This window comes from Lampetra planeri, chromosome 45, assembly GCF_965212315.1.
Source record: "Lampetra planeri chromosome 45, kcLamPlan1.2.h2, whole genome shotgun sequence".
Taxonomy (NCBI): Eukaryota; Metazoa; Chordata; class Hyperoartia; order Petromyzontiformes; family Petromyzontidae; genus Lampetra; species Lampetra planeri.
In genome coordinates, this window is record NC_136151.1 from 3,348,239 (window position 1) to 3,375,503 (window position 27,265).

A 27,265-nucleotide genomic window follows, 5' to 3' on the forward strand; every position below is an offset into this window, starting at 1 on the left:
TGGCCTCCCCCGGGCGTTTCCTGACCGAAGCGGTGAGGCGAGTGCTGCACCCCGGGGAGACTACCGCCCCCCCCCACAGCCACCTACCCCATGGCCCCCTCCCTGGACGGAGAGGCCCCCGCGGAGAACCCCCTGGTGGGGGCAGCGGCCGGGACGGAGGAGGGGGGGGAAGACTCCGCCAACGCTGGGGAGCCACCCAGAGCGAGGTCCCCGCTACTGCCTCCGATCAGCGAGTTCCCCACGTGCACGTGTGTGGGTGAGTAGGGGTGGGTGAGGGTGAGTGAGGGTGCAGGGGGAAGTGGGTGATTGGGGGTGAGGGGGGAGTGCGGGTGAGTGTGGATGGGGTGAGGGGACTGGATCCTTAACCTTGGAGTTCCTCCAGAATTGGCAAAAAACCACTGCGAGTGGCGACATAAAATGTACGAATTCTCACTGCGGAGGAGAGGTGTCACTTCTCCGTCGGGAGCTGGGCCAGTGCCGCCTGGTTCTCTGGCATTCAGGAGGTCCGGTGGACCGGCTCTGGCTCCAGTCACCATGAGGGGTGGACAGTCCTCCACTTTAGGCAGGAGACAGGGAGTGGCTCTTATTCTAAACAAAATAATGAAGGGAGCGTGGTGGTGAGGTGTGGGAAAGCTGTAAGCCCGAGGCTACTGTGGGCTCTCCTCCCCATAAACAGGAGGCAAGGAATGGTGGTGGTTGCTTACGCCCCCACCGAAGATGAACATCAGTGGAGGGATGTAGGCAAGGTCGGTGAGTCAGACTTTTATAACCTCCTGTCACAGGTGCTATCTAAAGTGGCCCATCGGGATAAAGTCATCCTGTTGGGTGACTTTAATGTCTGAGTGGGTCATGATGCTGGCACCTGAGCTAGGATGATTGGAAGGCATGGACCAGATGAGCTCAACAACAACGATAGAAGGCTGCTAGACTTCAGTGCAGCCCATTGGCTTGTAATTACCAACACCCTGTTCCGGCATCGGAGCATCCACGCAACATCGTGGTTGCACACCAGGTCTAAGCAAGAACATCTGCTGGACTATATAGTGATGGAACAGCAGATGCAGGCCCATGTCCTTGACACCAGGACTTACCATGGAGCTGAACTGCCCACTGAGCATCGGCTTGTCATCTGTAAGATGAAGCACTTGCCATTCTTCCACTCTGGTGGTGGATGTCCATCTCAGACCCCATTGAAACCGAAAGTGGCCTGTCTCAGCTAGCTGATGAAAGTTGGAAGCGAGAATTTCATCATTGCATGCAGCTGCGGATGTCATCGTCACCCCGCGTTCTGGTGCCGAGGAGAAATGGGCGAGGTTAAAGACTTTGGCTCATGCAGCTGGAATGGCTACTTTGGGTACATGGTCAAAACCTCCCCAGAGACCTTGGCTAATGGAGGAGGTGTTCCAGCTGGCTGAGAAAAAGCTACAGGCCCACTCCCACCGTTTACAGCATCCCACGTCGGAGAATGAGGAGGCTTCCACAGCTTTCACTCGAAGGTTCGGAGAGCCATGGCCCATTGCAAGTATGAGTGGTGGTCGCAGGTTGTTGAGGAGATGGAGTCTGCTTCAGTAGCTTGCGATCACATAATTACTGTTTAATTCCATCAAAAAAGTTACTTGTAGTCCCATAACTATCACCATTCTTAGGAGAAAGAAATATGATCCGATCTCTGACCCACATGAATAGGTTGACATATTTGCTGAGCATTTTTGTGAGGTCTTAAGGGATAGGAAATCCTTCAGCCCAGAATACATCATGGCAAACTGGGAATAAACCTGCTGAGGCTGTTGTGCCTCAAATATTGGAAGAAGTGGTCACCCCCTGTGAGTGGCTGGCTGAAGTTCCGACTGTTGAGGAAGTATGGAAGGTGATCCATGGTCTGAGACAAAGGAAAGTGCCAGGCAGAGATGATCTCACAGGATTGGAAGGATGCTCTGGTGGTCCTCCACTTTAAGAAGGGGGACCGCACAGACTATAACAAGTACATGGGCATCTCCCTCCTCAATGTGCCGGGAAAGGTCGTGGCAAGAATTATTCAACATTGCCTTACCGGGCATGCTGAGGAGAGGCTTGCGGAGCCCCAATGTGGTTTCAGACCAGGGTGGTCCTGCACAGATGCCACATTTTCTGTCCATCTGCTACAGCAGAGGTGTAGGGAAATCCACTTCACGTGGCCTTAAAGTGCACCTTGCCTGGCACAGGCGCCGTGGTGACATCACCTCCCCTTAGTGGTAAATGGCAGCGGTTGGTTTTGTTAGGAGGGGTGAGTGGGGCGGGGGGTGCAGCTCGTTGCCAGTCATCTCGATTTGCAGCATGTTCAGAATGCGGCTGGCTCGGGTGTTTACCGGAACACCTTCACATCACATTACGCCTGTGTTGGCCTCCCTTGCACTGGCTTTCAGTTTCACTTTAAAAATACAGTAAAAAGTTCCTATTGTTAACTTACAAAGCGCTCAACCATCTTAACCCCTGCCTACATCATTGACATGCTGCACCCATATGTCACCTCGCGGCCCCTATGATCTGGGGGATACGCAGATCTGCTCTGCATTCCCGGGTCGAGGCTTTGGTCAATGGGTGACCCGAGATTTGTCTCTGTGTAGCCCCCAGGCTATGAAACGCCCTTCAACGAGGTATCAGGATTTCTCGGAGTCATTTAAAAAATGCGTCTTAAAAACCGATTTCCATACACTTTCACAAATTAAACTGTTAGTTCGTTCAATATGAATGCATTTTTCAAATGTAATTATAATATAAGTATTTTTCATGCCAAGTGTCTGCTGCTGCTGTGTCCTGTACAATGTATTGAGATCCTTGCTGAAAAGCCACTAAATACATGGAATTATTATTATCTCAGTCTCTCAACCCATGACACCCAAAGGGTCTGTCCCATGACTTCCTGCCAGCTGGCGTTCGATGCTTCACGTGGCATTATAGTGCACCTAGCCTGGCACAGGTGCCGTGGTGACATCGCCGCCACTTAGTTGCGAATGGCGGTTGTTGTTGGAGTGTGCGTGAGGGGGGGGGACTGTGCGTGAGTGGTGTGGGAAGTGAGAGGGATGCCGTGGTGGTTAGGAGATGTTAACTACTTCGCTTGGTATGCAAGTGGTCGTGGGTTTGATCCCGACCCTGACACCTGCTGTATCTCTCTCTCTCCCCGTGATGGTCGCGTTAATTTTTCTCCGGGTCTTCCGGTTTTCCCCTCCACATTTTAGAATCGACATCCCGTGTTTAGAGTATTTGGCTGCTGCTATAAATTTCTAAACGATGATGATGATATCAGCAACTTCGTTGAGCTATCATCTGTGGCCGTGTCACTTCTGGAAAAGAGTTACATAGCTCAGTGGACCTAGCCTGGTTAAAAGAAAAAATTGTTTAGTTTTCGTATGGGTCTCGATGAGTATGGATCTCTATGGGTCTCTGCGAGTCTATATAAACATGCGTATCAAGCATTTTGCTGTTATAAAATGTTCACACAATGATATCAACCACTTCGAGTATGGGTCTCTGTGGGTCTCTATGGTTATATATGGGTCTCTGGATTTCTGTGGATCTCTATGGCAATAAAACAGGAGTTGTGTTAAGATGTTCAAACAACCAAATAGATGCCCACTATTGCAAGGCATCACATATGCTATAACCACACAAACTTGTGGCAAAACATACAAAAAAACATGCTCAGATAATAATAATGTATGCATTGTCTTTGAAACTGATTGGGCGACACCAGAGATAGCCAACTGATTGGGCGACACCAGAGATAGCCTTCTTTATGGCCTCATCTCTGTACCAGTGTTAGACCAGAGAACGCCAAAATGTGTTATATGGTCTAATGTTGGTACAGAGACGAAGCCATAAACTAAACAAAATTGTATTGTATACTACGTGTAAGGCCCCACTTAGCTACTGTCTCGCTTTTTAAGAATCCCTGAGCTGTCCTATCACAAATTATAGCGGCTCAACGAAGTGGCTGATAATCATCATCATCACGTGGACATTTATGAAGGCTGTCTCTCGTGTAGGCCAATCAGTTTCAAAGACAACGCATATAACATTATGATTATCATCGAAGCACGTTAGTCTGCATGTTTTTTTCCACAAGCCTCACCAGGACAAGTGGATTGAGAAACCAACGCATGAAGCATGCAGAGACTTGCCAATGTCTTGCAATAGTGTGGGTGTTGTCTTTTTGTCGTTGTTTGACCATCTGAACACACAAACTCCAGTGTTTATCACGCCTGTCAACCCATACGGCTTACCCCATATTCTTTTCCAGGGAAATTGAGTTTCCATAAAACGTACAGCCGTTTCAATATGGGCAACAAAAACATGCTTTTAATTTGTTTGAGTTCCTGCCTTGTGATGGGACTTTGTAGGATGAACGTTGAAATTTATAAGGGCATAGGGTGACCAATAAGGTCTGAATTGGTCTGTAATAAGGTAGGTGCACTTATAAGGGGTTGACAGGTTTGGTTTATTGGCCAACAAGGGGTTAAAAACACCATATTCCTACTTTTTCCCCCTCCATCACTTTACCATGTGCACTGCAGTGTGTTGTTAAACATCAGCACCGCGGGGGAGAGGAAGGGGTGGGAGGGGAGACAAAGGCGGCCGGAAAACTGGGTGATTTACAGGAGGCTGCTTTACAGACCGATATGCAAATGATAGATATGCAGATGAGGGAGGGGGGGATTCACCACCCCCACCTCCTTTGCCCTTCCCCCCAGTCTGTCTGGTTCCCACGCCCCTGCCTATGCCTCGTGAATATTAATGTGCTACCAGCTGGTTCATGAATATTCATGGTGTGTTGTGGATATGAATATTGATCAGGCGTCACGGCATCTCACTCCTCATTTCCCATGTTTCTCTACCTGTCTCTCTCCCATGTCTCTCTCCCCCCATGTCTCTCTCCCTGTCTCTCTTCCCGTCTCTCTCTGCCCGTGTCTCTCACTCCCCCTGTCTCTCACTCCGCATGTCTCTCTGCCTGTGTCTCCATCCCCATGTTTCACTCTCCCCATATTTCTCTCTCCCCGTGTCTCACGCTCTCTTCCCGCATCTCTCACTCCCCGCGTCTCTCACTCCCCGTGTCTCACTCCCCGTGTCTCACTCCCCGTGTCCCTCTCTCTCTGTAGAGACTGTGCTCGAGAAGGAGGAAGGCCCCTACTACACTCACCTGTGCGCCGGGCCCAGTGTGGCTGCCATCAGGGAAACCATGGAGGAGAGGTAACCACCACCAACACCAATGTACCTGTTGTGGTTCACACGAGGGAGGCAGATACTTATTTGGAGGCAACACGTTTATTGAAACATTAAACCCTAACCACGAAGGGGTATGCCTGCCCCTTCACCAGCTACCCTAGGGAGGTGTCTCCTCCGGGCTGGCTATCCCTGGCTCACACGTTGTTGCTATGCCTAGCTCACACGGGGTGGCTTATCCCTAGCTCACATGGGCTGGCTATCCCTAGTTCACACGGGCTGGCTATCCCTAGCTCACACGGTGTGGCTATTCCTAGCTCACATGCGGAGGCTATGCCGAGCTCACATGGTGTGGCTATGCCGAGCTCATACGGTGTGGCTATCCCTAGCACACACGGGGTGGCTATCTCGGGCCGGACCCTGACTCGGGTCCGGGTCCCATAGTCGGCAGGTCTTCTCCGGGTGACGGCTTCTGGCTTCGGTTTTGCAACAGCTGCCGGACCCGTTCGGGAGTCCGGCTTTTATCCCCAGTCCCGGGGCTCCCACGCACCTAGCCACGCCTCCCTTCTCGAGTCTTCGAGAAGGACCTGGTCCCGTCGTCCCCCAGCCCCCTCTTTGGGGGCCCCCGGGCTGGTACCTCTGGTCACCAGGTTCCCTCCGGGTTCATCCGGAGTGTCATGGCCCCCCCCCCGTCACCCCTGCGCTGCCCCAGGCGCTCTCGCCCCCTAGCCCTCAGGGGCTGACACTGCACACGGAGTGCAATGCCCTACAGCTGCCGTGCTGTAGGTGGCGTGAGCCACGCGTCTCGTAGCTTGACATCCCCCCTCCCTCCCCGTGTCTCCTCGCCCTCCCCCCATGGCTCCTCCCCTCTATGTCCCCTCCCGTCCCCGTGTCTCCTCCCCTCCCATGTCTCCACCCCCCCCCCCCCGTGTCCCCCCCCCCGACCCCCATGTATCCTCCCCTCTGTGTATCCTTCCTTCCGTGTCCCCTCCCCGTGTCTCCTCCCCCTCCTCCGTGTCCCCTCCCCTCCCCATGTCTCCACCCCCCGTGTCTCCTCCCCTCCCCGTCCCCCCCCCTGCCCCCCATGTCTCCTCCCCTCCCCTCCCCATGTCTCCACCCCTCCGTGTCCCCTCCCCGTCCCCCGTGTCTCCTCCCCATGTCACCTGCTCCCTCTCCCCTGTGTCTCCTAAACATGTCTCGTCCTACCCCCCCCCCCCCCGTGTCTCCTCCCCCTCCCCGTGTCTCTCTCTCTGCGTGCGTGTAGGTTCGGGGAGAAGGGCGAGGCGATCCGGATCGAGAAGGTGATCTTCACGGGCAAGGAGGGCCGCAGCTCCCAGGGATGCCCCATCGCCAAGTGGGTGAGTCCCTGTTCAGAGGCGCCGCCGGTGTGTGGGAAGAAGCGTGAGGCGGTGGTGCTGCTGCTGGTGGTAATGAAACTGTGATGATGGTGAAGCTGTGGTGGTGGTGATAGTGGTGGTGGTAATGATGAAACTGTGATGGTGGTGATGGTGAAGCTGTGGTGGTGATGGTGATAGTGGTGAAACTGTGGTGGTGATAGTGGTGGTGGTAATGATGATAGTGGTCGTGATGAAGCTGTGGTGGTGATAGTGGTGGTGGTGATGGTGAAACTGTGATGGTGGTGATAGTGGTGGTGGTGATGATGAAACTGTGATGGTGGTGATAGTGGTGATGGTGAAACTGTGGTGGTAATGATGGTGGTGATGGTGATACTGATGATGATAGTGGTGGTGGCGATGATGATAGTGGTAGTGATGAAGCTGTGGTGGTGATAGTGGTGGTGGTGGTGATGATGAAACTGTGATGGTGGTGATAGTGGTGGTGGTGATGATGAAACTGTGATGGTGGTGATGGTGATAGTGATGATGATAGTGGTGGTGGTGATAATGATAGTGGTCGTGATGAAACTGTGATGGTGGTGATAGTGGTGGTGGTGATGATGAAACTGTGATGGTGGTGATAGTGATGATGATGAAACTGTGATGGTGGTGATGGTGATAGTGGTGGTGATGAAGCTGTGGTGGTGATAGTAGTGGTGGTAATGATGGTGGTGATGGTGATACTGATGATAGTGGTGTTGGTGATGATGATAGTGGTCGTGATGAAGCTGTGGTGGTGATAGTGGTGGTGGTGATGATGAAACTGTGATGGTGGTGATCGTGGTGGTGGTGATGATGAAACTGTGATGGTGGTGATAGTGATAGTGGTGATGGTGAAACTGTGGTGGTAATGATGGTGGTGATGGTGATACTGATGATGATAGTGGTGGTGGTGATGATGATAGTGGTAGTGATGAAGCTGTGGTGGTGATAGTGGTGGTGGTGATGATGAAACTGTGATGGTGGTGATGATGAAACTGTGATGGTGGTGATAGTGGTGGTGGTGATGATGATAGTGGTGGGTGATGAAACTGTGGCAGTGGTGATGATGATAGTGGTGGTGATGATGATGATAGTGGTCGTGATGAAGCTGTGGTGGTGATAATGAAACTGTGGTGGTGATGGTGATAGTGATGATGATAGTGGTGGTGGTGAAACTGTGCTCGCTTGCTGCATTTTTTTTAGTTGGCACAGGTAGTTGCATCATCGGTCAGTCATCTCAGTCAGTTAACCCATGACACCTGCTCGGTCTGTCCTGTGACCTCCTGCCAGCGGGCGTTCGACACTTCACGTGGCCTTAATGTGCACGTAGCCTGGCACAGGCACTGTGGTGACATCACTGCCACGTAGTGGCGAATGGCGGTTGTTGGTGGTGGTACTCGTGTGTGTGTTGAACTTCTTTCACACCATTACGTAGCCAACCATGCTAATCGGAGGTTGTGTATAGTGTAGTGTATAGCAGTGTAGTGTATAATAGTGTAGATGTACGTATGTTGAGGTGTGGGGGAAGGTGGTGATGGTGGTGATGATGTAGAATCGTCTCAATTCAGACTTAGAGACTCAAGAGTTGGATTCATCCTGCTATGAGACACTGAATGTCGAAATTGGTCCTCAATGCCTATGAACGTCTGGGCAGTTTTGATTTAAAGCTTTCGTGACTGCAGGGATTCATCTTCTTGGTTCTTTCGGTAAAGTCACGTAGAAGGGAAGTAATAAAATAATAAAAATAAAACATAATAAAATAATTCTCACGACGTTTCGGCCACAACGCAAGCAGCCGTCCTCAGGTGAAAACCAGGTCTGTCGAGGCGACAGCGTCTGAATGAAACAGCACACGTGCTTGGAGCATATATATAAGCTGGGTTGGAAGGGGGGGAAAGGGCGCCTTGACAAAAGAATTTGCATATCAAGAGGAATTTAATGCTACCCCTATCCCATCCCTTTGATGCTGCTGATCCTGCATAATGCACGGGCATAAGTAGTACTAATCACACACCTGCATTTCCCATATCCCCTCCCTTTGATGCTACTAATCCTGCATAATGCACGGGCATAAGTAGTACTAATCACATACCTGCATTTCCCATAAATATGCTAAATTCCTCTTGATATGCAACTTCTTTTGTCAAGGCGCCCTTTCCCCCCCTTCCAACCCAGCTTATATATATGCTCCAAGCACGTGTGCTGTTTGAGTCAGACGCTGTCGCCTCGACAGACCTGGGTTTCACCTGAGGACGGCTGCTTGCGTTGTGGCCAAAACGTCGTGAGAATTATTTTATTATGTTTTATTTTTATTATTTTATTACTTACCTTCTACATGACTTTACCGAAAGAACCAAGAAGTCTGGCCAGTTCACCAGCACTGGTTCAAGTAGAGCCAGGCTCTGCTGCTGATGAGACACTGCATGTTAAAACCTGGTCTCTCTTCATGTCTCTCTCTCTCTCTATCTATCTCTCTCCCCCCAATCTCACCCCCATCTCCCTCTTCTCTCTCTCCCTCTCTCCCCCCCATCTCCCCCGTCTCTATCCCCCATCTCCCCCATCTCTCCATCTCTCTCCCTCTCCTTCGTCTCTCTCTCCCTTTCTCCTGCCCATCTCTCCCCCATCTCCCCCCCCCATCTCTCCCCCATCTCTCTACCCCATCTCCCCCATTCATCTCTCTCCCCCATCTATCTCTCTCTTCCCCCATCTCTCCCCTATCTCACCCATCTCTATCCCCCCCATTTCTCCCTCTCTCTGCCTCTCCCCGTCCGTCAGGTGCTGCGCCGTGGCGGGCTGCAGGAGAAGCTGCTGGTAGTGGTGCGGGAGCGCCGTGGCCACAGCTGTGCCCAGGCCGTGATGGTGGTGGTGATGGTGGCGTGGGAGGGCGTCCCCTCGGAGCTCGCCGACCTCCTGTACAGCGAGCTGTCGGAGACGCTCACACGCCACGGAGCGCCCACCAGCCGCAGATGTGAACTAAACGACGAGTGAGTGACAGGCGGGGAGAGCGAGATGGGGAGACACGGGGAGAGAGAGGGACTCGCACGGGGAGATAGGGGGAGAGAGAGACTCATAGGGAAAGAGAGATTCACAGAGAGCAATAGAGACTCATGTGGGAGAGAGAAAGATTCACACAGGGAGACTCGCGGAAAAGAGACACTCCCCGGGTCTCTCTCACTCTCTCATTCTCTGTCTCTCTCTCCCCACTTTCTCCATCTCGTTATGGGGGGACACACATGGGAAGAGAGACTCACACGGGAAGAGAGACATATGGAGAGAGAGATACAGGGACAGGCAGAGAGAGAGACGGGGAGTGAGAGAGACCGGGAGAGCGATGGGGAGAGAGACACACAGGGGAGAGACACATGGGGAGAGAGACATGGGGAGAGAGACACGGGGAGAGAGACTCACTCGGACAGACACAGGAAGATTGAGACTCAAGGTATTTTTCTCTCATTCTCTCTCCCTGCATTCTCCATCTCTCTGCGTCCCTCTTCTATAGCTGCCCTTGTCTCATCGTGTTTCTAAGTGAGGGGGGGGGGGGTCTGGCTGAAATGGCAGAGATGGTATCCCCCTACCCCCCCCAGAATTCATCCATCACTTAGGCCCTAGCGGTACCCCAATGGCTGGCAAACCTTGTACACCGATTATCTTGATTGGCTACTTACGGTGCGAAAGAAGTTCAATGTATATATATACATAGAGCGAAACCATGAAAAACCGGATGCATCCTAAAAACAATATCCAAACCCGGGCGAACCAACTGGCGTACCGGGGAGCTTATAGGATGGATATCACTCCTGTGAGACAACCTAAAAAACCCCTGAAACAAACCATCATCATCCTCCTCCTCCAGAGAATCAGCTTCCTTGTCGAGTCAATCATCCCTGAAGAACAAGCGGCGATTCCGACCTGGACGGAGCAGAAGGAGCTGCTGTTGTGTTCAAGTTTTGGCCTCTTTGCGATGCACATTGAGGCCAGATTCAAAATGAAAATCCAACACCGGCATATCCGATTTAAAGCTTTCGTGACTGCAGGGATTCATCTTCTTGGTTCTTTCGGTAAAGTCACGTAGAATGGAAATAATAAAATAATAAAATAAAACATTATATTATGTTTTATTTTTATTATTTTTATTATATAATGTTTTATTGTTGTTATTTTATTATTTCCATTCTACGTGACTTTACCAAAAGAACCAAGAAGACCGGCATATCCGTTGTGGACTTGTTATCGGCCCCTTGTCTCTTCCCACGTCTCTCTGTCTCCTCTCCCCATGTCTCTCTGTGTCTCCCCGTGCCTCTGTCAATTCGCTGTCTTACCTTACCCTCCACTTTCAATGGAATTTTCAACATGATTCTAGCCAATGTGACGTTTCTGTCTCTCTCCCTCTCCCCGTGTCTCTCCCCATGTCTCTCCCCCTCCTCGTGTCCGTGTGTGTATTTCTCCCCGTGTGCCTGTGTCTCTGTGTGCGTAGCCGCACGTGTGCGTGCCAGGGCCGGAGGGAGGAGACGCGGGGAGCCTCCTTCTCGTTCGGCTGCTCGTGGAGTATGTACTTCAATGGCTGCAAGTTTGCTCGCAGCCGCCAGGCCCGCAAGTTCCGCCTCCTGGGGGACAACGCGGACGCGGTGAGAGTCAGAGAGAGGCACAGGGGAGAGGGAGACACAGGGAGAGAGAGAGACATGGGGGCGATAGAGATGCAGTGAGATAGAGACATGGGGAGAGAGATGAGAGAGACACAGGGAGAGCGAGACATGGGGAGGAGAGAGATGCAGTGAGATAGAGACATGGGGAGAGAGATAAGAGGGACACAGGGAGAGAGGAATGAGAGAGACACGGTGAGAGGAAGACATGGGTAGAGAGATGAGAGAGACACAGAGAGAGACACAGGAACACGAGACAGACACCACCGTGCATTGTGAGAGAAGTGAGTAACTGTGTTTTCCTCCCCACCGCGTCTCTGCCCCCCCCCCCCCACCGTGTCTCTATCTCCCCGTGTCTCTCTCTTCCCCCGTCTCTCTCCCCTTGTCTCTCTCTCTGTCCTTCTCTCTCTCTCTCTAGGAGTTGGTACTGGAGTCCAGGCTTCAGGCCCTGGCCACTCAGATTGCTCCGGTGTACAAGAAACTGGCCCCTCAAGCCTACAGCAACCAGGTGTGTGTCCCCGGAGTCTCCGCCTCTTCCCATGTCTGTCTGAGTCTCCCTGAGTCTCCCCATATCTCCCCGTATCTCTCCGTGTCTCTTTGTGTCTCCCCGAGTCTCCCTGTGTCTCCCCGTGTCTCCCATGTTTCCTCATGTCTCTCTGAGTCTCCCCATGTCTCCTTTGTCTATGAGTGATTGGGTTATTGGGCGAGTTGGTAAGCGAGCGGGTGAATGTGTGGGGAGTAAGTGAGTGAAATGGTGAGTGAGTGGATGAATGAATGGATGGATGAGTGAGTGGGTGAGTGAGTGAGTGATTGACTGAGTGATTGAGTGGGTGGGTGAGTCAGTGGGTGAGTGACTTTCTGTCTCTCTCTGTCTCTAGGTGGAGCACGAGGTTGAGGCCGGTGAATGCCGGCTAGGTGAGGGTGAGGGTCGACCTTTTGCCGGAGTCACCGCCTGCATGGACTTCTGCGCCCATGCCCACAAAGACCAGCACAACATGAACAACGGGTGCACAGTGGTGAGCAGCTACCACTCACCCACTGGCTCACCCACATGCTCACTCACAATTAAAGCTGACCGACACGGTCACTAACCCACCCACGTACTTACCCACTGGCTCACCCACATGCTCACTCACCCTTAAGCTGACCGACATGGTCACTAACCCACCCACGTACTCACCCACTGGCTCACCCACATGCTCACCCGCCCTTAAGCTGACCGACACGGTCGCTAACCCACCCACGTACTCACCCACTCACCCACATGCTCACTCACCCTTAAGCTGACCGACACGGTCAATAACCCTTAAGCTGACCGACACGGTCACTAACCCACCCACATGCTCACGCACGGCCACTCACCCACCCACCCACCTATTCACCCATATGCTCACCCTCCTGCACGGTCACTCACCCACAAGCTCAGCCATACACTGAACCACACGCTCACCCATCCGGTCACTCATCCATCTACTCACCCACATACTCACCCACTCAACCACACACTTACCTACCCACACATTCACTCACCCACCTACTCACCCAACTACTCACCCACTCACCCGCACGTTTACTCACCCACCTACTCCTGTGGCTATATTGGATACAGTGGCTACAGTGGCTACATTATATACACTGGATACATTGGATACAGTGGCTACATTTGATAGTGGCTACATTGGATAGTGGCTACAGTTGTTATACTGGATACATTTGATAATGTGGCTACATTGTATAAACTGTATGCAGTGACTACATTTGACAGTGGCTACATTGAATACAGTGGCTATAGTGGTTACATTGTATACACTGGAAACATTGGATACAGTGGCTAAAGTTTATACACTTGATACATTAGATACAGTGTCTAGATTTGATAGTGGCTACATTGGATACAGTGGCTACAGTGGTTACATTTTATACACTTGATACATTGGATACAGCGGCTACATTGGATACAGTGGCTAAAGTGCCTAAAGTTTATGCACTTGATACATTGGATACAGTGGCTACATTTGATAGTGGCTACATTGGTTACATTTTATACACTTGATACATTGGAAACAGTGGCTGCATTTGATAGTGGTTACATTGAATATAGTGACTACCGTGCAGCACCCCAACGCGGCCGTGATTTAACACAAGCTTGCCGTCATCCAGTTAGCAACCTAATGTAAAAACAACGACGTTGATTATTACTTGTGGATATTTCTCTCGCGGTGGTGTGGTGTGGGGGGTGCTGGCTACATTGCTACAGTGGAAGTAGACACAACCAGAAGGGCACAGCTCCCACACAACTGTGCGGCAGAGGTCGCAACCGGGTACCCGATACCCGTACCCTACCCGATACCCGGCTACCCGTACCCGGCCAGGTACGGGTAGCCGTTTGCGACCCTGGTGCGGCCGGGTCCGGGTACGGGTAGGCCGTGAGTCACTGGTGAGTAGCCGTTTGTCACTCATTTCGGGTAGGGTACGGGTAGCCGTTCCCTACCCGTACCCTACCCGAAATGAGCCGGGTACGGGTACCCATTTGCGACCCTGGTGCGGCCGGATACGGGTAAGGAATCAAAACCCGTTTGCGACCTCTGCTGTGCGGCCGTGGCTAAATGAACGTATTGAGGCAGTTTAACACGTAGGGTAGAACCCCCCCCCTCTTAACGACAGCAAAACCATACCTGCCAACTCCTTAACAGTGCACTACCTTATTACAGACCACTTCAGACCATATTGGTCACCCCATGCCCCTTATAAATCTCAACGTTCATCCTACAAATTCCCATCACAAGGGAGAGAAACACAAACAAATAGACAATCACCACTACTATACTCACCACTAGTACACTCACCACTGCACTCATCTCTACATGCCTGTCAACTCCTTATCAGTGCCCCTACCTTATTATAGACCAATTCAGACCATATTGGTCACCCCATGCCCTTATAAATCGTAACGTTCATCCTACAAAGTCCCATCACAAGGGAGAAACACAAAGAAATAGACAATATTTCTGCCCATATGGACCTGAAAACTCAATTTTCCTGTACAAGAATACGGGTAAACCGTATGGGTTGACAGCTATGTAAATTGTTTCCACGAAACCAGTCGTTAAGTGATTTGGCCGTTAAGCGAGTATAGGAAATACACATTAAAGGCTTAATGAATTCTGATGGCATCGAAAGTTACCCCTTTTTCATCCAAAAAACGTACTTCAAAATATTTAAGCGGTGGATAAGAATGCGTAAAGATACTCACAATATTATAAACACAAAATAAAAATGTATAGATTTGAAGCTTTCGTGACTGCAAGGATTCATACTCTTTGTTTTTTTCGGTAAAGTCACGTAGGTAAAAAAATTAACAAAATAAATGAGAACAACTAAATTAAATCACGACGTTTCGGGCGCAACACAAGTGTCCGTCATCAGGTGGGAAAGCATGGCCTACTGCTGATGCAGACTGTCTACGTGACTTTACCGAAAAAACCAAAGAGTATAATAAAAATGGTTAATCAATGCATTAATTGCGACAAGCTCACACACAGCACTTGTGGCCAAGCAGTCTCTTGAATGCAACAGGAGGAGGATTTCTCCCAAACTCTGGGCTGCCACCTGGCTAGGCTACTAGCTGTTGTAATCGCCAGCGAAACGTCACGGTAACTCACGTTGGAAATGTGTGTTGTGGGTTTACTACTCTCCAACACACAACAACCGGTTTGGTGCTGAACTCATCAACTAATTGGAAACGTTTTGTGTTCGGTGACAAACCTTCTTACTGATTGGCTGTGTCGGGTGGTGTCTAGAGCGGCTACAGTGACTACAGTAGCCACTGTAGTTACTGTGTCTACTGTAGCCACTGTAGCTATTGTAACCACTGTAGCCATGGTAACCACTGTAGCCAATGTAACCATGGTAACCACTGTAGCCACGGTAACCACTTTAGCCACTGTAGCCATGGTATCCACTGTCGCCATGGTAGCCACTGTAGCCACGGTAGCCACGGTAACCACTGTGGCTAAGATAACCACTTTAGACACGGTCGTCACTGTAGCCATGGTAGCCACTGTAGTCACTGCCACTGCTGCTGATGGTGATGACAATGCTGCTGATGATGATGCTCCTGTTGCTGCTGGTGCTGCTGAAGATGTTGCTGCTGATGATGATGTTCGTGCTGCTGCTGATGATGATGCTGCTGATGTTGATGATGCTGCTGCTGATGATGCTCTTGATGATGACGATGTTACTGATGATGGTGATTCTGTTGATGATGATGACGATGATACTGCTGCTGCTGATGATCCTATTGATGATGTTGATGTTATTGATGATGATGATGCTGTTGATGACGATACTACTGATGATGCTTATGATGATGCTACTGATGCTGATGCTACTGATGCTGATGTTTCTGATGATGATGATGCTGCTGCTGATGACGCCGCTGCTTGCCCCAGGTGTGTACACTGACGCGCGAACAAAACCGCATGCGCGTTGGCGACATCCCGGAGGACGAGCAGCTGCACGTGCTGCCCCTGTACACGCTGTCACCCACCGACGAGTACGGTGATGAGGTCAGCCAGAGGCGCAAGGTGGAGAGCGGAGCTATCCAGGTGAGAGGGGGGAGAGTGGGTGAGAGAGAGACAATCCGTACTAGTTGGCTGTTTCGGGTGGTGGCGGGTTTTTACGACACATTTCTATTTTTACGAGATGTAACCCAAAAAAACCTATAATATGGATGATAGTGGTCATGAAAGCCTACATGTTAAACAGAGAGAGAGAGGGGGAGAGGGGAAGGGAGAGGGATGGAGGGAGAGAGGGGCCATCCAGGTGTAGTATAGTGTATAGTAGTGTAGTGTATAGTGGTGTCGTGTATAGTGGTGTCGTGTATAGTAGTGTAGTGTATAGTAGTGTCGTGTATAGTAGTGTAGTGTATAGTAGTGTAGTGTATAGTAGTGTAGTGTAAAGTAGTGTAGTACCTACATAGAGCCCAATGTGTTCGCTTACCGACCATTCCCTGTTAACGACGGGCTGTTGTAGGTACAGTAAATATTAATGAATGCATTGATTAACCATGTTTCTTTTAATATTGTGTTTATAATGTTAGTCTCTTTACGTATTAATATCCATTGTTTAGATATTCAAAAGTACGTTTTTGTGGAGAAAAAGGGATAACTTTCGATGCCATCGGAACAAATTAAGCCTTTAACGTGTATTTCCTATACTTGCTTCACGACCAAATCACTTAACGACCGGTTTCATGGAACCAGTTACCGTCGTTAAGAGGTGTGATACTCTACTAACCATTTATTAGTGCCTTCCACATGTGGCTCATTAGTGCGATGGTTCTTTAATCAGTGAGATCTACAGAGTGGGAAAGGGCATGGTCTGTAACGATCGCCTGATTGGTTGAGAGAGAGACAGGGTGTGGTCTATAGCGATCGCCTGATTGGTTGAGAGAGAGAGAGCGAGGGAGAGACTGGGAGTGGTCCGTAACGATTGCCTGATTGGTTGAGAGAGAGAGACAGGGCGTGATTTGTAACGATCACCTAATTGGTTGAGCGAGAGACAGGGTGTGGCCTATAACGATCTCCTGATTGGTTGAGAGAGACAGGGCATAGTCTGTAACGATCGCCTGATTGGTTGAGAGAGCCAGAGAGAGAGACAGGGTGTGGTCTTTAACGATCGCCCAATTGGTTGGTTGAGAGAGAGACAGGGAGTGGCCTGTAACGACCGCCTGATTGGTTGGGAGAGAGAGAGAGGGACAGGGCGGAGTCTATAACGATCGCCTGATTAATTGAGAGAGGGAGAGACAGGGTGTGGTCTGTAACGATCACCTGATTGGTGGAGAGAGAGAGGGCGTGGTCTGTAACGATCCCCTGATTGGTCCTGCCGTCCAGGTGCTGAAGTCGTTCCGGAGGGAGGTCCGCCGCCTCCCAGCCCCGGAGAAGTCGGCACGGAGGCGGCGGCTCGACGCCAAGAGGGCCAAGTTAGACGCCCTCGCCGCCATGACACCCGCGACCCCGGGGACCCCCGCGACCCCCATGACCCCCATGACCCCCATGACTCCAATGACCCCGATGACCCCCATGACTCCCATGACCCCGGGCACCCCGATGACCCCTCTGGGGGCACGGTCTCTGACCCCGGCCATGACCCCGCCTCTGTGGAAAGTGAAGAGGACGAGGAGGAGGAGGGGCGGAGGAGGTGAGTAGGGGGGTGGGGGATGGGTGTGTGAGTCGGTGGGTGAGTGTGGGTGGGTGAGTGGGTGGGTGAATCGGTGGGTGGGTGACTCGGTGAGTGGGTGACTCGGTGAGTGGGTGGGTTAGTCGGTGGGTGGGTGGGTGAGTGAGTCGGTGGGTGAGTCGGTGGCGGTGAGGGGGGTGTTGAGTGGTGGTGCAGTGGTTAATCCAACCTGAGTTCAATTCCCGCTCAGGGCAAACACTACCAACACCAGTGGCAGCAGCGGTAATCTCAACCATTCCTGGGCCTCCCCTAGGTCGACTTAAATGAGTACCTGGTGCGATGTGCAGTAAACATCACCACTGGGGAGACTAAGGCGGTCGGGCGTTGTGCTGGCCGACCACCCCCTCTCATGTGGTGAGCATATAGAGGCTATATGGGTGGGGTGTCTGTCTTCTGTGTGTATGTCTCCTGTCTTAACTTTAAAACCCTCTCCTCTCCCCCCAGCCGCCATTCCTCCAAGGACGCAGTCTCTGCCCTCTCCTCTCATCCCACCGTTGTCATTCCTCTACCAGCATCAACATCAGCAGTATCATCAGCAACCCCTAAACGCACACTACCCTCCACAACACCTACTACAGGCAAACGCATATAGCCCAGGGCTTCTTTATCACCATCAGCAGCATCATCATCAGCAACAACAGCAGCAACAGCAGCAGTGCTTGCGGCCCAATGGAGCTCTGTATGATTACACAGCAGTAGCATCAGCAGGTGATGTAGGCCAGTCCCAGCAGCATCATCATCAACAGCAGCAACAGCACCAGCATGAAACAGGAATATGTGAAAAACAAGATGGTCGTTACCAGCAACATCATCAGCAGCAGGAAGACCACAGCCAACACTGTCTAAACAGCAGCATCAGCAACAGCAGCCAAAATCATGATCAGCAGCAAAGAATTGCATTGCCTGAAAAACAAGATGGCTACCAACAACAGCATCGTCTTCAGCAACAGCAGCAGAATCAGCAACAACAGCAGAATCAGCAGCAGCAGAATGAGCAGCAGGAAGACCAAAGCCAGCACAGTTTAAACAATAACAGCAGACAAAATCATCATCATCATCAGCAGCAGCAAGGAATTCCATTGGCTGAAAAACGAGATGGCTGCCAACCACAGCATCATCAGCAGCAGCAGAATCATCAGCAGCAGCAGCAGAGTCAGCAGCAGCAGCAGAGTCAGAGTCAGCAGCAGAGTCAGCAGCAGAGTCAGCAGCAGAATCAGCAGCAGAATCAGCAGCAGAATCAGCAGAATCAGCAGCAGAATCAGCAGCAGAATCAGCAGCAGAATCAGCAGCAGCAGAACCAGCAGCAGGAAGACCAAAGCCGGTACACTTTGAACAGTAGCATCAGCAGCAGCCAAAATCATCATCATCAGCAGCAGCATCATCAACAGCAGCAAGGAATTGCATTGGCTGAAAAACAAGATGGCTGTCAACCACAGCAGCATCATCAGCAGCAGAATCAGCAACAGGAAGACCAAAGCCGGTACAGTTTAAACAGCAGCAGCATCAGCAGCAGCATCAGCCAAAATCATCATCAGCAGGCCTTCCAAAACCACCAATACAACAGCAACAGTGACAGCAGCACCCACCATCTTTCCCTCAACAGCCACCACCACCTCCACCATCTCCTCCAAAAGCCTCATCAACATCATCATCAGCAGCAGTATCAGCAGGCATCGTCATCAACATCGGTGGCATTGGAAAGAACCGACATCCAATCGGAGCGTGCCCTGCTGGGCATAGGCTCAGCCTCCAGGGACATGGTTGCCACGGGGCGGAGGGCGGGGCCAATAGGCGGGGCCAGGATTAAGGCGGAGCCGCTCGATTGGTGGACGGGGGGTCCTACGATGGGCGGGGCCTACTACCGGGCGGAGGAGGCGGCGTCGTTATCGTCATTGTCATCATCGTGGCGACGGCCCGTGGACCAATCGGAAGGCAGCAGCAGTGAGGCCATCGGGGCCCGGGCCAATGGAGGCGTTGGATTGGCCGGAACGTCCAAGGAGGAGGAGGTGACGGAGTCGGTGACGGTGAAGATGGAGCCGCGGGATTGCGTCGATGAAGATGGGCACACCCAGCATCGTCAGAATCATCATCAGCAGAACCAGCATCAGCAGAATCATCAGCAGCAGCAGAACCAGCATCACCAAACTAAGGTTGTGAATGGGTTGAAAGAAGATGGTGGTGGTGATGGTGGTGGTTGGCAAGGTCTGCTGATGAATCATCAGCAGCATTGTCACCAGCACGTTATGAAGAGTGAAGTTAAGATGGAGGGTGACTTGGGGCATCGGCAGCAGCATCAGCATGAAGGGCAACGTAGTGATCACCATGAACATCAGCAGCAGCATCATCAGCAGCAGCAGAAACTGTTGGATCAACAACAGCAGGCTCAGCAGCAGCAGCTGAGTGAACATCAACATCATCAGCAGCAGCACCCACATCAGCACAGTCATCCGCAGCTGGAAAGGAAGCAACTGGAATCTATGCAAGAACATCATCAGCAGCAGCAGTATCAGCAACATCAGCAGCATCATCATCATCAGCAGCAGCAAAGCCAGCTCGAATCTATGCACCAGAACCAACATCAGCAGAATGAGCAGCAGCAGCATCAGCAGCAGAACTCACATCATGATAACAACCAGCAGCATCATCATCAGCAGCAGCATCATCAGCAGCAGCAGGTAAATCAATTACAGCGACATAACTATTTTAACTATTTACTTTGTTTAATTTTACCAGGTAAGGCCCCACTGAGCGAAATAGCTCTTTTTCAGTAACGACGTAGCTATCACAAATTATAGCTCAAAGAAGTGCCTGATATCATTACATGAAAATTGATAGCAGTAGCCAAACACTTTAAACATGTGACATTGATTCTAAATGTGAAGGGGAAAAAACGGAGGACTGCGGATAAAAATCCATGCAGTGACCACATGGAGAGAGAGATAATCGCAGACTCCATATATACAGCAGCAGCAGGCATCGTCGGGCTAGGGATCGAACCCACAACCTCCTCCATACCATGCGATGTAGCTAACATCTCCTAGCCATCGTGATTATGATGAGAGACACACAAAACTCAAATATAAAGCAGCAGGCATCGTCAGGGTTGGGGTCAAACCCACGACCTCCTGTTTACAGGCGAGGGAGTTAACATCTCCTAGCCACTGTGGCACTACGATCCTCACCATCATCATCACCATCAGCAGCAGTAGCCTGATCACCATTATAATCATCACCATCACCTCACATTAATCCTCAACTCTTATCTTCCCCAGGATCACTTTCATCAGCAGCATCAGACTGCTGCCACCTCCTTCTCCTCCTCCGTGGCCATGAAGGAGGTGACGAGAGAGAAGATTGAGAAGGTTGAGAAGGAGGAGATGGAGCAGCAGGCGGCATTCGAGCAGGAGCAGCAAGAGCAGGATGAGGAGTATTCGGACAGCGAGCACAACTTCCTGGACTCGAGCATCGGCGGTGTGGCGGTGGCTCCGGCGCACGGCTCGGTGCTTATTGAGTGCGCCAAGCGCGAGCTGCATGCCACCACGCCGCTGGCGCGCCCCGACCGTGCACAACCCACACGCATCGCCCTCGTCTTCTACCAGCACAAGAACCTGACGCGCGCCCGCCACGGACACGCACTCTGGGAGGCCAGGGTGGCCGCACGGGAGAGGTGAGAGACGGGAGCAGAGGAAGGGAGCGGGGGAAGGGAGCGGGACGCGTGGGGGGGAAGGGAGACGTGGGTAGTTGTGTGTACTGTAGTGGTGTGTCGTACAGATAGTCCCCGGGTTGCGGAAGACCCAACTTAGGGAAATCCGACCTTACGGAAATGCTTCCATAAATCATGTAAAAAAATCTATATGTGGAAATGTTTGCGTTTACACCATTGGAACCTCATTTGCCAGTAAAAAATATGATAATTGTTTTTTTACCCTTCTATCTGGCAACAAAACTGACACCTTTTTTACAAGGAGTCATGTTTGCATAGACCACAATACCGGCAGGCATAATGCCAAAAAAACATAACTCTGATAATATATGCATTGTCTTTGAGTTGTGCGCCTTTTGGCGTCATCTGGTCCAACCCATGTGAGACTAGGCTCTAAGGAAAGCTGTCTCGGGTGTGGACCAATCAACATCAAGGACAGTGCATATATTATCAGAGTTATGTTTTTTGTTTGCATTATGGCTGCAGGTATTGTGCTCTATACAAACATGACTCCTTGTAAAAAAGGTGTCAGTTTTGTTGCCAGATAGAAGGGTAAAAAAACAATGATCATGTTTGCGTTTGTTACGTAAACGCAAGTAGTGCAGCTCGGTGAGGTTGCAGATGAATACCACGGAGGGAGGCATAAGGCTGGCTGCATTACGTAATTGTTTGTTTTCTATGCTTAGAACTATCTTTTTTGCCCAATGTTTATGTTGCTAGTTTTGATTTAAAGTGTATTTCATGAGTTATTTACTTAATTTGTACTTTAACACAATTACACTTCGATTGCTTACGGTCTCAACCAACAGCGATTGTAGAAGTCTAGGCCTAGCCTAATGCATGTAAACGAATATTCAAAAATTACTGCTTTCTGTTTACAATATAAAAATGTTCCGTGGTATTTCTCAACAATTGGTTAGAGTATGCAGTGTTCTATTAGTAGTGTTAGGGTAGATATTTGATTAAATTAAATACTCATAGGAGGTGTAGAGCATTATGTACAATGATACGATAAGATAGTGAAAGAAAATGGATGACAGCATGATACCGTATTGAGAGAGAATGAGCACAGTAATTGGGTAGGGAAGGCACAACTATTTCCGGCTATGGGAATTTATCTTGATTTTGGGGGAAAATTGTTCAGCTTCCGACATACATAAAATTCAGGTTACGGATCATTCTCGGCAACCTAACCCTTCCGTAACCTGGGGACTGCCTGTACTCGCTTAACGACCAAATCACTTAACAACCGGTTCAAAGGAGGGGTTCCACTTTATACAGTGGGCATCACAGTCAGGATGGAGCCCGTGACCTCCTGAATCCCAGACGAGGTAGCTAACATCTCTCCGCCGTGACACCCGCCCCACCCCTCCACCCACTGCCCACAGAGAGAAGGAGCTCCTCCGCCAGCAGCAGGCCCAGCAACAGCTTCTGGGGCTGGACTCCCCTTCGTCCCCTACGCCGGAGAAGCAGCGGCTGCCGCTCTCCCCGGCGGCCATCCCAGCCAAGCGTGGACGGAGGCCACGGCGCCCGGACGATCCCCCTGCCGCCAAGGGCAGGCCCAGGCTGCGGCCTGGCCTCAAGCAAGAGTGGGCGCCACCGCTGTCATCATCGTCATCTGCTCCCCTGGGGGTAGGGGGCGCTGCCGACCTCCACTTCTTTGCGGGCGGCGGCAGCGACGGAGGGGCGACATCCGGAGGAGACGGCGGGGAGGAGATTGGCGGAGCTCGGGGGCCCGCTGAGGGGGCAACGGCGGCGACGGGGGTGGCCCCCGCGTCATCGTCGTTCCCTCTCCTGCCGCCGGGTCCCCCGACGCGGGGGGCCCCCGGCACCACGGCCACTCCGCCCACGTTCCTCACCACGTGCGTGCGGCCGCGCATGCAGATGAGCGGCAACTACGGTGAATTCCTTTGAAGCGGTGGTGTGGGGCAGTGGTGTGGGGTGGGATGGGAGAGGTGAGTGGCGGAGATGTGGCTGACTCTGTGGCCGTGGTGGTGGTGGTGGTTGTGGTTGCTTTGGCGGTAGAAGCAGAGCAGCAGCAGCTTCATCTTTCACAGTGGGGGCTGGTCACGGCCCACGGAAGCCACAATGGCGAGAGGTATACTTGGACGTGGTGTGCCGGGGGGTTTTCACGCTGGCCGACAGACCCCACCCCACCCCCTGCCTTCCCCCCCACTTTCCAGAGCCCCTTCCCCTGGAAGAGACTCCACCCCCACCCACCACGGAGTAACAGCAATAAAAAACTAAATCGGTGCGAGCTTCGACTTCATCATGAGTATCGTCATAATCGGCAGCGGCAGCCATCATCGTCGTCATCAACAGCTACAGGAGAATATACCGACACCAGCAGCTGCATCAGCAGCAGCGGCATCAGTGGCGATCATTTTCAATGGAAGCAGCAGCAGCAGCAGTGCCAACCCTCACTCTCACGGCGCTGAGCCGGTCACCTCTCAAATGGGGCTCTCTCCCCTCCCATCTCCCCCCCCCACTTCCTCCGCCCACCGCACGTCACAGACTCTGGGGATGGACTCTCAGGGAGCAGCCCCGATGACGGTGGTGGTGGTGGTGAGTGGGTGGGTGAGTGAGGTGCGGGGGACGGCTATAGCCTAGCGGGGTCGTGAATGGGAGAGGCTGAGGTGAATTATTGGTGCTACAAGAGCCGAGCGGTTACGATTACCAAGCCATCGTTACTTCACTGGTGCTACCATCTGTTTTTGTTTTTATACTGGGCCGAATGCGTTCGAGGGGAGACATTTTTACAATTAATCTGCAGCGGTGACGGGGGGTGGGCGGTGGTTTGGGGGGGGGCAGCAGGGGGAGAGCTGTCGAAGGTTCGGAGTTGGCGGGAGTCGGTTAGCACCTTTTGCAAAAAAAACTTTTCGGTGCTGGATTTTCTACCTGATCTCCACCTCCTCCACCTCGTCCTCCATCTCCTCCATTGCCTCCATCTCTCTCCACCAGTGTTCCGTTCCACCTGCCCACTCTCCCATCCGGTGTCTCCTCCAGCTCCTGTTTCCCCTCCCCTCCCCAACCCCTCCTTGCTCCTCCTCCCTCTCTTCCGTCCACCGGCTTGGAAGATTCAACTCGCGAATACCTCAAATTGTGATGATGGTGAATGACGGTGGTGGTGACGGTGATGGTGGTTTTAACGAAACGCTGGGGGAGAAACGAACCAGCGATTCTCGAAGGACAAGAGGGGACTCTGAATTAGATGAGAGATATCGAGTTGACGTGAATGATGAAAAGTTGTTTTTGTTGTTTTGGGTGGTTGGCGAGTTGTGTGGAAATTGGTTCACGCAGTTGCACTCGCAGAGGGAAGTGACAACGAGCAAACAGGAAAGGGGCACGGAGATACGACGCAAAGTTGGAGTCTCGCACACACTGGCACGCACTGGCACACAGAGACTCACACACAGACACACAGATGCAGACTCATACACAGAGGCTCACACACAGACACACGCACAAACACCGACACAGATCTGCCGTATAGCCTTTAACAGACTGTTGGGGGAAGTGTTTTTAGCGAGCACCTATGAAGACTGGCACGGCACACGAAGGGGTGGGTGGCCAACACCATGCACGGCCGCCTTTGTCTCCCTAGTGGCGATGCTTACCGCACCAGGTACTCATTTGAGGCTGAGTCGACCTAGGGGAGGCCCAAGACCAGTTCAGATAATCGTCACTGGTGTTGGCCGTGAGCGGGAATCAAACTTGGGTTGCCAGGTTCCTAGCGCAGCGTAACAATATACTACAGCTCCCACAACACACAGACGCACACAAACACAGACTTGCTCACACGCAGAGACTCGCACACAGACACACTCACTGGCACACCGAGACACACACACGGACACAATGATTGACACACAGACACAGACTCCCTCGTACACAGAGACCCAAACACCAGAGAAACACACACAGGAAACTGCCCCTCGCAAACACACACCCCAAGTGGAGAAACACAACACTCTGACACAGAGAAACACAGAGATGAGCGCATGCACAGAGACGCAGATAGCAAAGGGAACCTCACAGGGAACTCCGCTCAGCGTGTATCAGTGGGTGCTTTAATTTGCTGCCGGTTTCCCGGGAGCGTTACCCTTCCCCCCCGCTCACACCCTACCCCCCGCGTCCCAGCCATCGGTTTTACAGGCGTCAACAAACACGGTGCTCGCAAACCGCACTCGGAAGAGACCAGCAGCGTCCATAGGGGAACTTGGGAAAAGGCTTAAGAAGATATTCTAGAGCAGTGGTTCTTAACCTTTACCGTAGCCTTGCACCCCTTTGGTTCTCAATCGTAAAAAAAAAAATATAATGTTAATAAATACATAGGTTTTGATGAAACAAAGTAGTTGTACTTACGTTCCCACACTTAATTTGTGTTTCGTTTATTTACCTTCTAACAAAAATATGGCCATGTCTCTTACAAAAACATCTGGCACCCCCAGAAAGGGCTTTTCGCACCTCCAGTGGGTGCGTGCACCCCAGGTTAAGAACCACTGTTCTAGAGATGAAGATGGGGGGGGGGGGGGCAGGGTGGGGGTCAGTGTCGACATGATGGGGAGTGTCCTGGAGGTAAAGGGGATTTAAAGATGGCTGCTAAATCTCGTAACTCTACCGATGCAGAAAAAATACGGTGCTCGCAAATCGGTTGGGGGGTGGGTGGGAGCCAGAGCCTCCGAAAGGGAGCTCGGGGAACAGCTTAAAAAGAAGTTCTAGAGAAATGGGCAGGGGAGATGGGGGGGGGAAAGGAGTAAACACGACGGGGGCTGTGTCGAGTCACCGGTAGGCGAGGGCGGCCATTTCAAGATGGCTGCCGAATCTCTTAACTCTCCCTACCAATGCGGAACAAAAAATATGGTGCTCGCAAATCGGTTGGGGGGGGGGTATGGGGTGAGGTGGCAACTGGAGCCTCCGAAAGGAGCTCCGGGTACAGCTTTGCAGGAGCCGTTGCCCCCTTCCGCCCGCCCTCGTCGCCATCGGTTCCCCCGATGGTTGGGGGAGAGGGGGTTGCCGACCTCCACTTCTTTGCTGGAGGGGTGGGGGGGGCGGAGCAGTGAGGTCCGGCGGAGACCTCGAGGAGGAAATCGGCGTAGCTGGGGGAGTGCTGCTGGGGTGATGACGACGGGGTTGTGTGGAGGAGGAGTGGACACGACAGGGTCGTGTCTAGTCAATTTCACAATGGCTGCTAAATCTTTTAACTCTCTACCCGATGCCGAAAAACATTACGGTGCTTGCAATCCACGCTCGGGGGATGGCTGTGGGGACCGGAGGTATCCGAGAGGGATGCAGGAACAGCTTGAGACGCTATAGAGAGATAGGGGGGCAGATGCGGTGGCCATGTTAAGTCCCAGAGGTGTGTGGGTGAGCAGCGCGATTCAACACGACTGCTAAATTGCTAATTCAGGGGAGCGATGGGTAACATAGCACGTGACGACTTGCCTACGTTGCAGAGTAGTCGGGTCTACTTTATGCAGGTCACTGTGTCTCTCAGCATGCTACATTCCCTCATGAATGGAGGAGGGACTTGGTTAGCAGAGATGAAATGGAATATCGAAAGGAAAGCCTTGTGTGTAATAGAAATAGATATATGTGTATATATATGTACGAGCACGTCTTCACCGAAATGCAAAATTAACAGGTGGGGATGCGGAGGGAGGGACAATATGAAGGAGGAGGTGTAGGTAGGAAGAGGGAGACACAGGAAGGAGGAGGAGATGGACACGGGGAAGAGGAGACACGAGGAGGAAGAAGGAGACAAGGGAGGGATGAATGAGGGGTGAAATCCGTCCATCGGAGACCAAACCGGGGGTATGGTTCCTATCGGGGGCGGGGGGGACGTGGGTTAGCGGGTCATCTGCGCTGGGTGTTGGGTGTGTGGTGTAAGGTGGAAACGGAGTCGGTGGGCGGGTTGGGTGGGGGGGTAGTGGGATGGGTGGGTGGGGTTAATTTCTTGGTGCTTTGTTGTGCAGTGGCTACCTCAAAGTTGAGCGATGCGCGTAGAGATTTAGAGACGTGCGGATCTACCCAGGGGTATACTGACGGCGGTGGCACGATCGGCGAATGCTGCATTCAGGGCTTCATTTCTCAAGATTCCCCCCCCC

General features: G+C 51.8%; 1 protein-coding gene across 1 annotated transcript; it reads left to right on the plus strand.

Annotated features, from left to right (window-relative positions):
- On the plus strand, nt 1–26,904 carry LOC144733008 (uncharacterized). Its single transcript, XM_078614713.1, has 12 exons — nt 1–256; nt 5,133–5,223; nt 6,461–6,554; nt 9,351–9,559; nt 11,050–11,200; nt 11,634–11,723; nt 12,094–12,231; nt 15,667–15,822; nt 17,110–17,416; nt 17,900–20,130; nt 20,728–21,122; nt 22,547–26,904. The coding sequence occupies exons 1-12, from the start codon at nt 91–93 to the stop codon at nt 23,070–23,072; spliced, it is 4,554 nt and encodes a 1,517-aa protein (XP_078470839.1). The 5' UTR covers nt 1–90; the 3' UTR covers nt 23,073–26,904.
- Nucleotides 26,905–27,265: the final 361 nt, after the last annotated feature.

Coding starts and splice junctions, on each gene's coding strand:
- LOC144733008 (XM_078614713.1), top strand. CDS start 91: ATGGCCCCCTCCCTGGACGGAGAGGCCCCCGCGGAGAACCCCCTGGTG. Junction 257..5,132: donor CCCCACGTGCACGTGTGTGG/GTGAGTAGGGGT, acceptor CTCTCTCTGTAG/AGACTGTGCTCGAGAAGGAG. Junction 11,201..11,633: donor TGGGGGACAACGCGGACGCG/GTGAGAGTCAGA, acceptor CTCTCTCTCTAG/GAGTTGGTACTGGAGTCCAG.